General features: G+C 38.9%; 1 protein-coding gene across 1 annotated transcript; it reads left to right on the forward strand.

Moving 5' to 3' along the window:
- Positions 1–11989: 11989 nt before the first annotated feature.
- On the forward strand, positions 11990–14012 carry LOC118488160 (zinc finger BED domain-containing protein RICESLEEPER 2-like). Its single transcript, XM_035985369.1, has 4 exons — positions 11990–12340; positions 12391–12746; positions 12840–13310; positions 13415–14012. Exons 1-4 carry the CDS (start codon positions 11990–11992, stop codon positions 14010–14012), a joined length of 1776 nt encoding a protein of 591 aa, XP_035841262.1.
- Positions 14013–16275: the final 2263 nt, after the last annotated feature.

Genomic DNA, 16275 nt, shown 5'->3' on the forward strand with positions numbered 1-16275 from the left:
GATGAAGCTCACAAGTCCCGCTACTCGGTACATCCAGGGTCGGATAAAATGTACCACGACATCAGAACTACATACTGGTGGCCTAGTATGAAGGCCCACATCGCTACTTACGTCGGCAAGTGTTTGACATGTGCAAAGGTCAAAGTGGAATATCAGAAACCAGCGGGTCTACTTCAGCAGCCTAAGATACCTCAATGGAAATGGGAAGAAATTTCCATGGATTTCGTTACAGGCCTACCTAGATCCCAGCGGGGGAATGATACTATATGGGTGATCGTGGATCGACTCACCAAGTCTGCACACTTCCTAGCTATAAAGGAAACGGATAAGTTCTCCACTCTCGCAGACATCTACCTTAAGGAAGTTGTTTCGAGGCACGGAGTGCCCACTTCCATCATTTCGGATCGGGATGCACGATTCACGTCAGAACTTTGGCAAGCGATGCATAAATCCTTCGGCTCACGATTAGACATGAGCACAGCATATCATCCTCAGACGGATGGGCAGTCTGAGCGAACGATCCAAACTCTTGAAGACATGCTTCGGGCATGCGTTATTGATTTCGGCAACGGCTGGGAAAAGCACCTCCCTTTGGTGGAGTTCTCGTATAATAATAGTTATCACACCAGCATACAAGCCGCTCCATTCGAGGCATTGTACGGGCGTAAATGCCGGTCACCTCTCTGTTGGGCAGAGGTGGGGGATAGTCAGATCACGGGTCCAGAGATTGTAGTGGACGCCACCGAAAAGATAGCACAGATACGACAACGCATGGCGGCAGCACGCGACTGTCAGAAAGCCTACGCGGACAAGCGTAAAAGCCTTTGGAATTTCAGGTCGGGGATCACGTTTTACTTAAAGTCTCACCCTGGAAGGGTGTGGTTCGTTTTGGCAAACGGGGCAAACTAAATCCGCGGTACGTTGGACCGTTCGAAATCATAGAAAAGATTGGCAAAGTAGCCTACAAGTTGAACCTACCAGCTGAACTCGGTGCAGTTCACAATGTTTTTCACGTGTCGAATCTGAAGAAGTGCCTGTCAGATGAGACCCTCATAGTTCCTTTTAAGGAACTCACTATTGACGAGCGGTTGCAGTTCGTCGAGGAGCCAGTTGAAATCACGGACCGGGATGTTAAGGTCCTCAAAAACAAGAGAATCCCTCTTGTTCGAGTTCGTTGGAACTCCCGTCGTGGCCCAGAGTACACCTGGGAACGCGAAGACCAGATGACAGAAAAGTATCCCCAGTTATTCGGAACCAATACAACTACTGCTGAGGCTGAAGCTACTACCACGGAATTTCGGGACGAAATTCCAGATCAACGGGGGGAGGATGTGACACCCCAGGAAAACCAGTGAACGTTGCAACCTATCTGGCTTCCTCAGTAAGTACGTACCAAATTTCGGGACGAAATTTCTTTCAAGTTGGGGATAATGTGACAACTCGACTTTTCGACTTACACTATCGCATTAAATGCACGTTGACTTTGACCGTGTAATATTTGACTGATTTGATTTGCAATAATATACGTTGTGTTTGAATGAAACGTACTGTTTGTGTTGAATGTGTTATGTGCTATGTGGAAAAATGTATGTGTTAATAATATCATGTGACATTTGAACCTAGTACCACACACCCGAACTAACTAAGCCTTACACAACCGTCATGAATCAACTCGACGAATTTGGAGCATGATCCGTCAACCTAACCTCGGCGAAACAGGAGTTCTGTTTCGCCAAAATCATCTTTCTGTTTCGCCAAAACCATCTCAACGAAACACCCTGATTCGCCGGCCCAACAGTTTCGCCAAGCCTAGTAAGGGCCCAAAACACTTAACCGCGTATAAGTTATACGTAACCTCTTCATTTGTCACACTTTAGCAAAAACAGAAAAACCCTAGAGTCCTTTTGTGTGTGACGGCAATTTGGAACTCTCGAAGCCTGCCCTAGCTTTCGATTCACCGTTCCCTTCACTTCGGTTAGCATCTAAACCTTGCATGATCATTTAATTGTTATCCTTGCTAGTTGTTAATCGAAAACATGATTCGTTGATGTATATAATGCCTGATCTCATGTTTGAATCCTTTGCTTATTGATAATGTTGATCATTGTGAACGGAAACGAAACAAGTAAACACGGTTCGGTTAGTTTAAACACAAAGATCTAAACCTGTTGTCACTTAGGGTTTTGGTATTTTGATCGGATTATTAATTAATATTATGGATTGATTGTAGTGAGGAATCGTGCTCGTATGATACTCGTTATTTAGATAAACTGTTAAGATTGGTAATTGTTGTGATTGGTTGAATATACATGATCTAATGATGGTGATGATCGATGATGGTTGTTGACGGCTATTAGGGTTTTCTGGGTAATACTGTAACTGACTTGCATGATTTTCTGTAACTGATATGTTGACGAAAGTACTGCTTAACGAATCTGAAGGTTTGGCGAATTAGAATGTTGACGTAATAGGATCTTGACGAATGTGAATATGGGACGAAAGAGAACTCTTGACGAAACAAGATGTGTTTCGCCAAGAGTAATTGACGAAATAGAAATTGTAATTCGCCAAAGAATGTTCGACGAAACAGAATGTGTTTCGCCAATTAATGTGTTTCGCCAACTTGGATAACCTGCACAGTAATCTGATGTAATTCTGTTAAGTGTTAACTGAGTTAATTAACTGATGTTAAACGCTATGCATGATTTGTGTAATGATGAATAGTGATGTGTACTACTTGATGATCATTGTTGATGCTTATACGTGAACCATATGAATACAAACTGATTGTATACGTGCATACCCTAGGACGTGATTGATTTACTTTGAGCACATACTTAGCATACCGAGCAAACCCAAGGTGAGTTCACACTCCTACTAAGGCATGGGATTCCCGGGTCGTGGGAATGGGATAAAGGTTACCATTGACTAAGAACGTACATATGCTTTTCCTAGACTATCACCTACCATGATCCTCGGATGTCAGGACGGTTCCGTAGGTTAGGATAACACCTACGTGGTCATATGCCAATTACTGCCTCGGATGTCAGGCACGCACGTAAAACCTACGTGTACGCATTGCTTACTTCTATCCTCGGTACAAAGGATACGTACGTGAAACCTACGTACACCCCCGCGTCTCCTATCCTCGGTTGTGAAGGATACGTGCGTAAAACCTACGTACACCCCATACGCGCTACTGTTCTCGGAAGAAGAACAGGGATGATACGAGTAGTTGATACGAATAGTCTAGTGGTCACATAACATGGGAAGCCCCCACCTGTATAACTTACTATCGGCCCAGTAGAGCCACCCGTTACTTACTGTTACGCACTTACTTACTGTGAACTCGCTCAACTAGTTTGTTGATCATTCTGTTACATGCCTTGCAGATCGTTAGGTACTTGGAGCTTGCACTGGAGAAGCGGGTCGTTGTGGGCAAGGATCGTGGCTTCTACGTTGAACTATTATGACATTTAAAACTATTAACTAGTGTTGGATTATTTACTATGCTTCCGCTACACTTTGAAACTATGGTTATGTTTTGAACACCTATCGTATTGGATGGATGGTTTACATTTATTTTACTTAATATTAATTACATGTTCAATATGATTGGTGGCTTGATCCTGGTCAGTCACGCCTCCAAGCGGTGGTACTCCGCGTGTGGATTTTGGGGGTGTGACAGAGGGTATGGTTAATCACTCTAGGGTGATTGAGTGAAATACTACCCAATAATATTATGTCATGTCAACTCCCCATTCCACTCCCCATTTTGCACTCAATCAGGGGGAATGGTTAATCATCCTAGGGTGTTTGAGTGATTCTCACTTTTGATTGGTTGTTCTCTCCTCTCCTCTCCTCTCTCTCTCTCTCTCTCTCTCTCTCTCTCTCTCCTCCATCACTCTTCAATCACTTCGGTGATTACACACCGATTTTGGTAACCTCTCATCCACTCACCGAATATCTTCAACATGAGGGTATGGTCACCGCTCAGTGACTCCCCCTCCCCGCTTAACTTCCCGCACATTATACCCCCCACCCTAATGAGATGGGGGAAAATTTTCACCCACCCAATCATAATATGTCATATCATCATACACAGTAAATCTCATTAATAGCAAAACTAAAGTAGGGCTTGAAGAGTGTAAGATGTAGACAACTTTACCTCTATCCCGTAGGAATAAAGAGGTTGCTTCTAATGAGACCCCCCGGCTCGATAGTAGTTTTGCATCAAACCCTAGACATAAAGCACATAACACTCATCAATCGGGAGAAACACCTATTAGTGCATGTATTCTTTTGTCTTTCGGCTATCAACACCACCGCATGATGCATGATTAACCGTCCCCTGCTTTTAACGTTATTTTCACAAAATCAGTAAAATAATGTTAAAATTAGTGCAATTTCACTTTTGCCCCTGAGAGCCCAAGCATATATACATTATATGCGCATACCGCAAGCGGAACGTTAAATTCAAAAAAGACATTCTTTAAAAAAATGGGGGGCTAACACTAGGTGAGGATCATGCTTTGGAGAGGGTCAACGCCCATGTGGTGGCATACGGCTTACAAACCATGAGGTCCTGAGTTCGATTACCACAAGAGGGTTTTTTTTTTCAGATTGGCTTTCCTACTGAATTGGTGTATAGATTGAGATGATCGAATGGTTTACGCTGGTGGCACGATGATACTCCGGTGGTACTAAATGATCCAAAATTTACCATTCGAAAAAAAGTTACAAAAATCAAATAGATATTGTCCTATCAATATCAAAATTGGTGGTATTCTTTTAGTGTAAAGTAAAAGAGTAAAAATCACACATAAAATAAAAAGCTTTAAGGAAAGTTACCTTATGAGAAGGGCAAAACGTGACAATATTGCTAAAAAGAAATGAGGCATAGACTGTATAAATGTAAAAGGAAACCAAACACATCGATATAAATGCTAAAGTACTAAGATTAGGTAAGATGTCACTTCATATTTGGAGTGTTATGGCTCATCGTGGTCAATTCTTGCATTATTGTGCCTCATCAATCCTTGGGTCAATTGAAGTCGTATCCTTTTTTCCTGGAACCCACAAATTTTATGTTATTTGTTGGTATGCACCTTGATGTGTGGCTTGAGAACGATTACACTAGACTTGAACCGTGTGCTCACGCAAATCTATAACATCATATGATCGTGTACTTCCATTTGCGCGTACGTTAATATCACTAATGTTAAATGATGGGCCGGCAATGATTCTTTCTGATCTTATGCTACGTGTCGTTGGTATTTATTGCTATAACATTGAATAAGTTGTATTTGTTTGGTATATCTAACTAGACTCGCTTAAACTATTGAAGAATAAATACGTAGTAGTAGTTTATAGAAATGGGAAACATGAGAGGCATATATGAAACACCACAACTTGAAACTTAATAAACTTTTGAACCTTCTAAACCATAAGGTCATTCTAACAACCACTTATAAGTAGTTTATAGAACATAAGAATAGTGAAACATGAGATGTATAAATGGAACATGCCAACTTGAAACTTCAATAACTTTTGAACCTTTTAAACTAAGTTGTTGTTTGTTTAGCTTTTAATGAGACTCTTAATGGTTCAGACCTTTTACTGGTTCAACACTTAATGGTTCAGACTGTTTGTTTCGCGAGCAGATGTCTGAATGATTCAAACGTTTGTTTCTGAATTGTTAAGCATTATACTGAGTCTGAATGGTTAAGACATCTTATTTGAATTAGTCAGACATTTGTCTCTTAACAATTAAGCATTATACTGACTCTTATTGGATCAGACCTTTTACTGGGTCAGCACTTACCCATTTCGAAGTTGCCAAACAACGTCACCTAACTTAATTTTACGCTTAACAAATTTTTGATATTACATTTTTAAACGTAAATCGTGTTAAACTAGAATTTATAAAAAATGGCGTATATATCTAAGTAGAAAAGTTATATAGTTAGGTCATTTCTTTTATTCTTTTTGAACCCATAGAAATAATATATATAATAACTTTAAAAAGTAAGTTAATGTATTATAAAACAATAATGAAATGAAAGAGAAACAATGAAGGGAACCAATCAAGTTGGTTACCAAGTTAAGGAGGACCCAAAGGCACACGTGAAATGCTATGAGGATGACTCCATTATCTTTATCTCTTTGGGTGGTTTTTTTTTATTATTTTAAAAAATATTGTAATAGTTGTATATTTAACACATTATTGTAATAATTGTATAGTCAAATATTAGTGATTATGATTTATAAATAAACAAATAACCTCAAAATCATGGGGTCCATGTAGTCCAATCCAGTATGTGTAGATCCTTTCAATTAAAAAGCAAAAGTCTCGGCCTTTTTCGAAAAAACATATACATATGATGATATGAATTTAAGAGTTAATAATTCGATTCAAAATTACATGAATAACTAAGTATTAGTTAGGTTGTTGATTTTATATCATAATTTTAACAATAGATTTGAACCTTGTAATGATATATAAACAATAGATTTGAACATTATTATTGGTTGTTGGTGTATTTGGAAGATAAGATATGAGAAGACGTTTGCGAACAAAGATTGAAAGATTGAAGACATAAAGAACAATATTAAAGCTTTTAGGATTTCTTTGGTTTAAGAACAGATCAAAACTCAAGACCGTTTTGTGGTCGAATTGGTGTAAATTTGATTTTTTATAGTCTAATGTTACTCGGTTTTCTGCAGCCTCTTCTGCCTGTTGGCGAGGTGGTGTTGTGAATGAATATAATCTTTCGGAAAAAAAAACCAAGATACTCGACCCTACAATGATGTGAAACCTTTGCAAAGACTTATTGAGGTTAACATTTTTATCGAAGACCGGGTAAGGATCAGTCGATCACGACATTGATATATAGTCCGGAGGTCATTCAGATTGTTTCATTTATTCATAATAAATGTGTATGTTCTCTTTTGATAGCAACAATTCACGAATTTTTTATTATTATTTTTTTTATTTTGAATTTATTATTTCAACAAAAAAGTACACGAAAAAAACTATGTACCATGTCATATTCCACGACATCTAAGACGTTATAGTTTAGACGATACCTTAAACAGAATAAGTTTGCCTTATAATCTACATTTACGATATAAACCATAATGTTTCTTAGCACCGTGTAACACCCAAATTGTTAAGTGATTATATAAATAATAAGTAGAGATTGTTGGTGAATAAACAAAATGTGTAGAATATGATGCAATTATACTATGTGTACTTTATTGTGCCAAATAACTATAAAAGTATCAACACTTGTTATTTCTCATTGATATAAGATTTACTTTTATATAAAAAGAGAGCTAAAGACTAGGAACTAAAGAGTGCTAAAGAATAGGAATTAAAGGGTGCTAAAGACTAGGAATTAAAGAGTGCTAAAGACTAGGAACTAATTACATAGTAAGTTACAACATGTAATTAATTTTGAAATTCAATTTTCTTTGGTGGGAAATTCTGTTCTGACCGAGGTGGTTCTAATATGCCCCCGCAAGATGGACGATCGTGAGAGGAGACCAATCTTGGTAGTGAGAAGCTGGAACCGTTGTCGTAGTAAGGGCTTAGTTAAAGCATCCGCAAGTTGATCATCTCCTAAAATATGAGTTACGCGGATGGTACCGTCTTGAACCTCTTCACGGACGAAGTGGAAGTCTAAGGCAAGGTGCTTCATACGCGAGTGAAAAACCGGATTTGCTGAATAGTGAGTTGCACTTAGATTGTCACAGTAAATTGCAGGGGTAACCGTTGATTTGTAACCAAGTTCAACCATTAGGGATATTAGCCATTGCACTTCGGTTGTCGTGGAAGCTACAACCCGAAACTCAGCTTCAGTAGACGATCGAGCCAGTGTCGGTTGTCGTTTAGAGCTCCATGAGATCGGATTTTGACTGAGGTAAACAATGTAGCCTGTCGTGCTTCGATAAGACGAGCGATCACCGGCCCAATCCTCATCAGTGAAGGCGTGGAGTTGTAGAGGCGAGTGACGTCTGAAAAATATTCCATGATTTAGAGTGCCATGTAAATAACGGAACAATCTTTTCAAAGCTTCCCAATGTGTAGTAGTTAGCTTATGCATGAACTATGAAAGCTTATTAACTGTAAAAGAGATATCAGGACGGGTTAAAGATAAATATTGTAATGCTCCAACAATGGCACGGTATTCGGTCGGGGATGGTAAGGGGTCACCATCCAGTATGGTGATAGTAGGGGAACTAGACATCAGTGTGGGTGACGGTTTGCAATTACTCATGTTGGCTTTTGTGAGAATGTCAAGGATGTATTTGGATTGAGATAGGAATAGACCATGGTTGTGAGGAATGACCTTGATACCAAGGAAGTAGGAGAGGTCGCCAAGATCTTTTAGAGAAAATCTAGTGGCAAGTGTTTGGATGAAAGAATTAATGAGAGATGGATTTGCGCCGGTGATGATTATATCATCAACGTAAACTAGAATGAAGATAGGAGAAGATGTGACTTTGTTGATGAAGAGAGAGGGATCGGAGATAGAGGGTTTAAAGTGAATCGACAGAAGATAGTGTTTGAGTTCGTTATACCAAGCACGGGAGGCTTGACGAAGACCATAGATAGCCTTGTTAAGTTTGCAAACATGTGTAGGGTAGGAAGTTTCCACGAACCCGGGTGGTTGAGACATGTAAACCGATTCGGTTAGAGTGCCTTGTAAGAAGGCATTGTTAATGTCAAGTTGGCGTAGAGGCCAATTGAAAGAAGTGGCTATGGCAAGGATGAGGCGTAAGGTGGAGGGTTTAACCACAGGACTAAAGGTTTCAACATAATCTAAATCGGGACGTTAATGAAAGCCTTTAGCAACAAGTCGTGCTTTTAGGTGGTCCACCGAACCATCGGGTTTGAATTTAGTGCGGTAGACCCATTTGCATCCAACAAGGTTAGGAGCATTATTGGGAGGAACAAGTGTCCAAGTTTGATTACGTGTGAGAGCGTCAAACTCGGATTGCATGGCTTTTCGCCATAACGGTTGTTTGAGGGCTTGGGTAATGGTAGTGGGTTCGGGAAGGGTATGAGTGGTACAGTGGTATAAGACGAAGTCGGAGTTGTGATACTTTAGGTTCGATTTACGGGTGGGTCGAGTTCGATAAGAAGTAGTGGATTCGGGTGTAGGGGAGGGAATGGGTTCAGTAGGTTGTGAAGAGGAGGACGAGTCTGAGGGGATGTGTGTAGGGGATGGAGGCGTCAGGCTGGTATTGGTGGGAGGGTCGGTGGGTGGGTTTGAAGTAGATGGTGTAGAAGCAGTGGTAGTTGGATTGGAAGGGGTTGAATTTTGAGGAGGAGTGTAAGAAGGTGTAGAAAGGGAAATTGATTGTGTGGTGACGGGTAACCAAGTATCGGGTGCGGGTGAGATGGGGGTAGAGGTTTGAGAAAGGGATTCATAGGGAAAGATGTGGTCAAGAAAATGGACATGACGTGAAGTGTAGATTCGATGAGTGAGGGGATCAAGGATATGGAAAGCACTTTGAGAGGATGAGTAGCCGATGAAGATGCACGGTTTTGACCGAGACTGGAGTTTATGTTTTGAGTAGGGTCGCAACCAAGGGTATGATAAGCAACCGAAACTATGAAGTTTTTTATAGTTTGGATAGATGTGGAAAAGGCGAAAATAAGGAGAATCATTATGCAAGGTGGAGGTGGGTAATCTATTTATGAGATAAGTGGCGGTGGTGAAAGCAAAAGGCCAAAATTTGAGAGGCATTTTAGCATGAGAAAGTAGTGATAGGCCGGTTTCGACAATGTGGCGATGACGACGTTCGGCATAGCCATTGTGTTCGGGTATGTGAGGAGGAGATGTGAGATGAGAAATGCCACAAGAGACTAGGTGAGAGGATAATTTGATGTATTCTCCACCATTGTCTGAAAATAATTGCTTAATTTTGGTTTTGAAAAAATTCTCAACAAGTTTTTGAAATCGGATGAAAGTATTAAGAGAGTCTGATTTATGTTTTAATGGATAAATCCAAATGTATTTTGTGAAATGGTCAACAAAAATTATGTAATATTTGTAACCATCAAAAGATGTAATTGGAGATGACCAAACATCGGAAAATATTAATTCTAGAGGTGTATTAGAAGTTAAAGAAGATGAATAAAAGGGGAGTTTGTGACTTTTATTAATGCAACAAGAATTGCATGATTCATGCTTGCTAGAAATAAAGGGAACAAATGAAGCTAAATGTTGTAAAACACGCAAATGTGGATGTCCTAGGCGGTGATGCCATGAAGACTTCTTGGTGGTTTGCAAGTGAAAAGCTTGAGGAGACTTGGTTGATGAGAGCTCGTAGAGACCATGACCAGTGATTCCCCGAAGAATGGTTCGGCGAGTGGGAGAGTCTTTGATGACAAAATAAGAAGAGAAAAATAAGATTAGTATGTTGTTATCAAGGCATAAGCGAGAGATAGATATGATGTTACGGGAGATAGAAGAAACACAAAGAACATTTTTAAGAACAATAGGAACATTAGAAAAATAAAGAATCATGGTGCCAATGTGAGTAAGTTTAAGAGACGAACCATCACCGATGATAAGTTCCTCGGTACCATCGTATGGGCTATGCATAGAGAGTGCACTAAGATCATTGGTAATGTGATGAGAAGCACCACTATCCTTCAACCAAGATAAATCGGAGTCCATGGTGGGGTGTGTTGCCATCATATGTGCTTGGGGTTTTGGTTAGTTATTGGATCGGTTGTAGGTTGGAGGTGTGATTGAGGGATGAGCTTTCTTAAATAATGGGCATGAGGTTAATGAATGTCCTTTGATAAAACACCATTGGCATTTACCAAGGAAGGGTCGTTGGCTAGGGGCGGAAGTGGGTGTGGGAAGCAGGCCAGGGGCGTTGGTAGAAGTGAGTTTTAGAGATGAAGGGAAGTTGATCATGGTGACCGAATGTGTGGCTGCTGTGCCGGCGGTCACAGTGGTGGTAGTAACTAGGGGTGTAAACAAGCCCAAAGGATCGAGAGCTACTCGTGATCGGCTCGGTTAAAAGCTCGAACGAGCCGAGCCTTAATGAGCCCGAGCCCGAGCCCGAGCCTGAATTCTTGCTCGTTTAGTTATCGAGCTCGAGCCTGAAATACATAGCTCGTTTGGGCTCGCGAGCCTAATTGAGCCCAACCCAAAATAGAGTTTTTTAAATATATTATATATGATATAATTATTTATAACCCAATCCAATTAGGCCCATCTGATGCTTTAAGTGTAAATTAAGCCCATATGATTATAGTAAAAAAGGGTTCAAGTGTTTTACCCTGCTGCCAGTCGAGTTTTCACGTTCCAGTTTCCCACCCAAATCCCAATTCCACTGCCAGTACAGATACGCCATCACCATTCAAGCATTCACGTTCAACGACGCAATCGTTCGTCTTCATTCATCCGTCATCATTGTATCATCAGGTTTGTAACTTCGCCGATAATCCTTTGTTTTAATCACCGTCGATAATCCTTTTTTACTCACCGTCGGATTGTAATCGAATGGGCCAGTGGTATAACTGTCTTTATAATCGAATGGGCCTGTGATATGTTGATGAACAATGATGTTGAATCATTCATTAATAGGAACTGAGATAACATTAATAGGATAGTATAAAGAAAAAGTCAAAGTACTGTAGGATGGTATAGGATGTTGAATCATTCATTAATAGGAACTATGCGATATGTTGATGAACAATGATGTATGGCATCTGTACTGTTGTTTTTTTAAGATGTGCATATTAATGAAAATCTCACATTCATTCATATGTTTGTTTCAATCTACTGTTGTTTTTTTAGTATTCCTCATCCATTCATATATTGTTTCTTGTTTTGGTTACAAAATCTCACATGTTAATGTATGGCCTCTGTACTGTTGTTTCGTGTTTGTTTCACAATATCTCACAAAATCTCATATGTTTGTTTCTTGTTTTGGTTACAAAATAAGTGAAACAGATCCTATGAGCCCAACGCAGAAAGGGAGTGAAAATCAATCGTCTCAAGCATCTGAATACATCAACATTGAGGCTGAGGAGAACCTTGATGAAACAAATGACCAAGATGTAAACAAAGGTCATGGTGAAGAAGATGATGGTGAAAACCATGCTGAAGAAGATGATGGTGAAGATCATGCTGAAGACAATGAGGGGTCACAAAAAGCTAAACGTCAAAAGACCTTGTTGGTGTGGGAGGACTTTGTTGAAGTAACTCTTCCAAGTGGAGAAGTAAAAGTTGAGTGTGTGCATTGCAAGAAAAAATGGTTAAATACTCAAGTGGATCTACAACAACTTACCAACGACACAAGAAAATATGTAAGCAACGCAAGCAGTTTGTGAGAACTCAACAATTGCTAAATTTTCAGCCGGTTGATGTAGACATGAAGCCTCCTTCTCTGATTGGACTAGATGGGAAGTATGATGTCATAAAGATGAGGGAATCTATAGCTAATTGGTTAATGGCAACAGAGCAACCATTTAATACTGTGGAAGATGATATGTTTGTTTACATGATGAAGACTGCAAATCCGATGTTTGAGAGGGTTAGTAGGGCAACAATAAAATCAGATTGCATTAAGGTGTATGAACGTGAGAGGAAAAAACTAAAAGCCCTCATAAATGATGTCTCAAGTATTTGTTTGACAACTAATTGTTGGAAGTCTTCTCATCAAAGAATTGAGTATATGGTTATTACTGGGCATTTTATTGATCAAAATTGGAGGTTTGATGTTATATCTTTTCTTTATTTATTTTATCATGTTATATCTTTCTATCATTTATCGAATATCTAACTATTTGTTTGACAACAAAACAGATTGCAAAAACGCGTGCTTAGTTTTGTTCATGTTCCGCCTCCTCGAATCGGGTTAGATATTGCAGATGGCATTTATAAATGTCTAAAGGAGTGCGAAGTTGAGGGAAAGATTTTTTCAATTTCAGTGGATAATGCATCCTATAATGATAGGGCTGTGAGTACATTCAAAAAGAACTTTTCTAAAGTGAAGAAACTTACGTGTGGGGGAAGGTTATTTCATGTTAGGTGTTGTGCACATATACTTAACTTGTTGGTCAAAGATGGTCTTTCAAGGATTGAAGATGTAATTGAAGAAGTTCGTGAAGCCGTGAAGTATATAAATCATTCAGAGGCAAGGCGTCAATCATTTTCCAATGTTGCACACCAACTTCAAGTACCTGATAGAAAGTTATTGATTGATGTTACCACAAGATGGAATTCTACATACGACACGTTGTCTCTTGCTATCAAGTTTAAAGATGTTTTTCCAAGGTATGTTTTTAAAGCCTTTAACTTGTAATTTGTAAAGAAAACATTTAACGTTTCCCATGGTATCTTAGCTTACATTTGTTGTTGGTTTGTTGTTGTTTTCTTAGGTATGCAGATTATGAACCACATTTCAAACACTTACCCACCGAGCAAGATTGGGAAAATGTGGAGAGAGTTTGTGAAGTTCTTCAGGTTTTTAAGGTGTGCACAAATGTCATATCAGGTAGTGATTATCCAACTGCGAATTTGTATCTGATAGAAGTGTATAAGGTCAAAGAAACATTGGATAAGGGTGTATTATCTGAAAGTAGTTTTATTCGAGATATGACCAATAAAAGGAAGGAAAAGTTTGATAAGTATTGGGGAGAGTGCCACTTGTTGATGGCCATAGCCGGAGTGCTAGATCCAAGATTAAAAAAGCGGGTAGTAAATTTCTGCTATGAGAAAATATACTCATCAGATGAAGCTTCAAAAAATATTGAAGATGTGTCAAAGGCACTTGAACTTATGTATGAAGAGTATTTGGAGAATCATGATGCCTTAATGAAGGAAAATGCAAGCAATAAAAGTGGATCTTCTAGAGGGAACGGTAGTTCAAAAGCTAATGAAGAATCAATTGGATCGGGATGGGATGCATTTGATGAATATCTTAAAGATGCAGATTTTGATAGACCAGGGAACGGTAACCGAGCCGAGCCGAGCTGAGCCCGAGCCCAACCAAGTGAGAGTTAAACCTGGATATTTCAAAAAGAAATACAAACCTTTCATCACTTGATCTAGAGATTATCGGCTAATAAAAAGTTTTGTTGTTAGTTAGAAAAAATGAAGTTATGGAAGCTAGGTTGTTCACACTTCACACACTAAGGCTGCACGGTGTGAGGAGCAGCCTTGGAGCTAGGGGCGTAGGATGATAGGGGCCGAGGGGCGACCACCCGAACTTTTCGCGCAGTAGTGTTACGTATGTACTTTTCGTATATAATTTTTTAGGTATATGCCCCCCCCCCCACCCGGTTTTTTTTTTTTTTTTTTAAATGTGTATATACGTTTTTGACCCCCCGGTTTTATAAAAAAATTTATTTATATAGCCCAAATAAGATCTATTCAGTTTCAGCCCAAATCATATTGTTATGTTTATTATAGCCCAAAATTAAAAGCCCAATCAATGACCCAAATACCATTTCTATCAAAAAAAACCCAATATATGTTGATTCGATTACCAGGTCGCTGAACAGAAGAAGAACAAAAGGAACGGCTGAACAGAAAGAAAACCAAAATTGCTGGGCAGTGGACTAGCTGGTGTTGTTCGATCTTCGCTGAACAGAAAGCAACGACTGGAATCGATTTAGTGCTTCTTCAATCTTCAAGGTATGTGTTTTATCTTTAGGTTTAATTTTTTTAGGGCTTCAATTTATGTGATTTAGGTTGAAATTAGGGGTGAAATTGTTCATTTGTTTGTTAAACAATGTTTACGTTTTAATGTTTGAGAAAGTTTTTTATTTGATATTAATGTTTGACCCGACCCGAACCGAATTGAATCGCCGATGTCCGACCCGAACATACACCTCGAAACTACGCGATAGAAAAATTTTTTAGGTCCATTACCTTCCGACCCCCCGAACTTTTGTTTCAAACTTCGCCACTTCTTGGAGCGTCCCCCACCGGCGCCGCACCTCCATCCATTTCGCCCCCCCTTGCCGGCGTCCAAATTGTCTGGTGGAAGACGTTCAAGCCGTCCCACTAGAGGACAAAACCTCCTCACACACACATATATATACATACAACATATACATATATTTTAGGTCCATCCCTTATTTCCATACCTCCATCCTCTTTGCCCCGTCTTTATACCCAATCTACGTGACGTCTACATGGTGGACCATCCTCCAAGAGATGACTATCACCACAACGCGCAACCTAAGGATAGACTGATAGAGGGTATGAAAAAAGTAAAGTAGAAGTTGATTTTCATGGTTTTCATACTGTCACAAGTTTTCAATTATTTACAAAACCTGCCCTATTCTATTCTATGCTGTCAGAGTTCACACTCTCATATATTTTTGTCTCTGACACAGTTAACTCGTGGTTTTCGTACAAGCTTTTTGTAGGGTTCAAAATCACCCTCCACCAACCTTATTTAATAACCTGCAAATTGATTTATATCACCAATTTGATTTGTATAGAATCTTTGAATCAATATGAAAAGATTATATAAGGGTCTAAGTGTTAATATTCATAGAACCCTTCTCTTTTATAGAAAGAGAGAGAGTGAAAAAGGGTGTGTGAATAAGATTTCAAGAGTGTAGAAATAAGATGAGTCCTAAGTAAATAACCTATGTCTAGAGCTTAAACGAGATAAATTCCCAAACAGTCGAAATTCACCGTAAATTAAAGGACTAAAACATAAGGTAAGATCCATTGCTTAGTCGTCGATAGAGATGGCGGTCGTCTTTAATGCTTTTGTTCAAGTTAGTGAGAAAACTTGACAAGGGTAAAAACTTTACCAACATATATTATGAAAACTATAACTTCTTTTAGCTGTTTAATTTGTTAGTTATTATTTGTCTGTGATTACCAGCAGACCTTAAAATTTATTGTTATCGTTTTGTTTATATTCGTCGATGAATTTTTTCATAGATAATAATTCATTTTCTAGTAGCTAACCTTTTTAACATGTCATTTAGGAGAAAGTTAATTCCGAGTTACTAATTAATAGCTCTTAAAACTTGTTATACCTCTAATAACACATTTTTGTTTAGAAAAAAGTAATGAAAAGTAATTATATCTAGAACAATCACACACATACACATGAACAAATGCAAATACATATGTTCTCTTATAATATAGAAATTGGTTTGTTACATACGCAAACATTGCACGTTCAAACTCACAAAGATTTCGTAATAATATAAGATTGAACGTTAACTTTTTTTTTCTTTTATATTAAAAAAGAAAAAGCAGTCTTAAGGAG

This window comes from Helianthus annuus, chromosome 16 (assembly GCF_002127325.2).
Source record: "Helianthus annuus cultivar XRQ/B chromosome 16, HanXRQr2.0-SUNRISE, whole genome shotgun sequence".
In the NCBI taxonomy this organism is placed as follows: Eukaryota; Viridiplantae; Streptophyta; class Magnoliopsida; order Asterales; family Asteraceae; genus Helianthus; species Helianthus annuus.

Coding starts and splice junctions, on each gene's coding strand:
- LOC118488160 (XM_035985369.1), top strand. CDS start 11,990: ATGAGCCCAACGCAGAAAGGGAGTGAAAATCAATCGTCTCAAGCATCT. Junction 12,341..12,390: donor CCAACGACACAAGAAAATAT/GTAAGCAACGCA, acceptor CTAAATTTTCAG/CCGGTTGATGTAGACATGAA. Junction 13,311..13,414: donor TTTAAAGATGTTTTTCCAAG/GTATGTTTTTAA, acceptor TTGTTTTCTTAG/GTATGCAGATTATGAACCAC.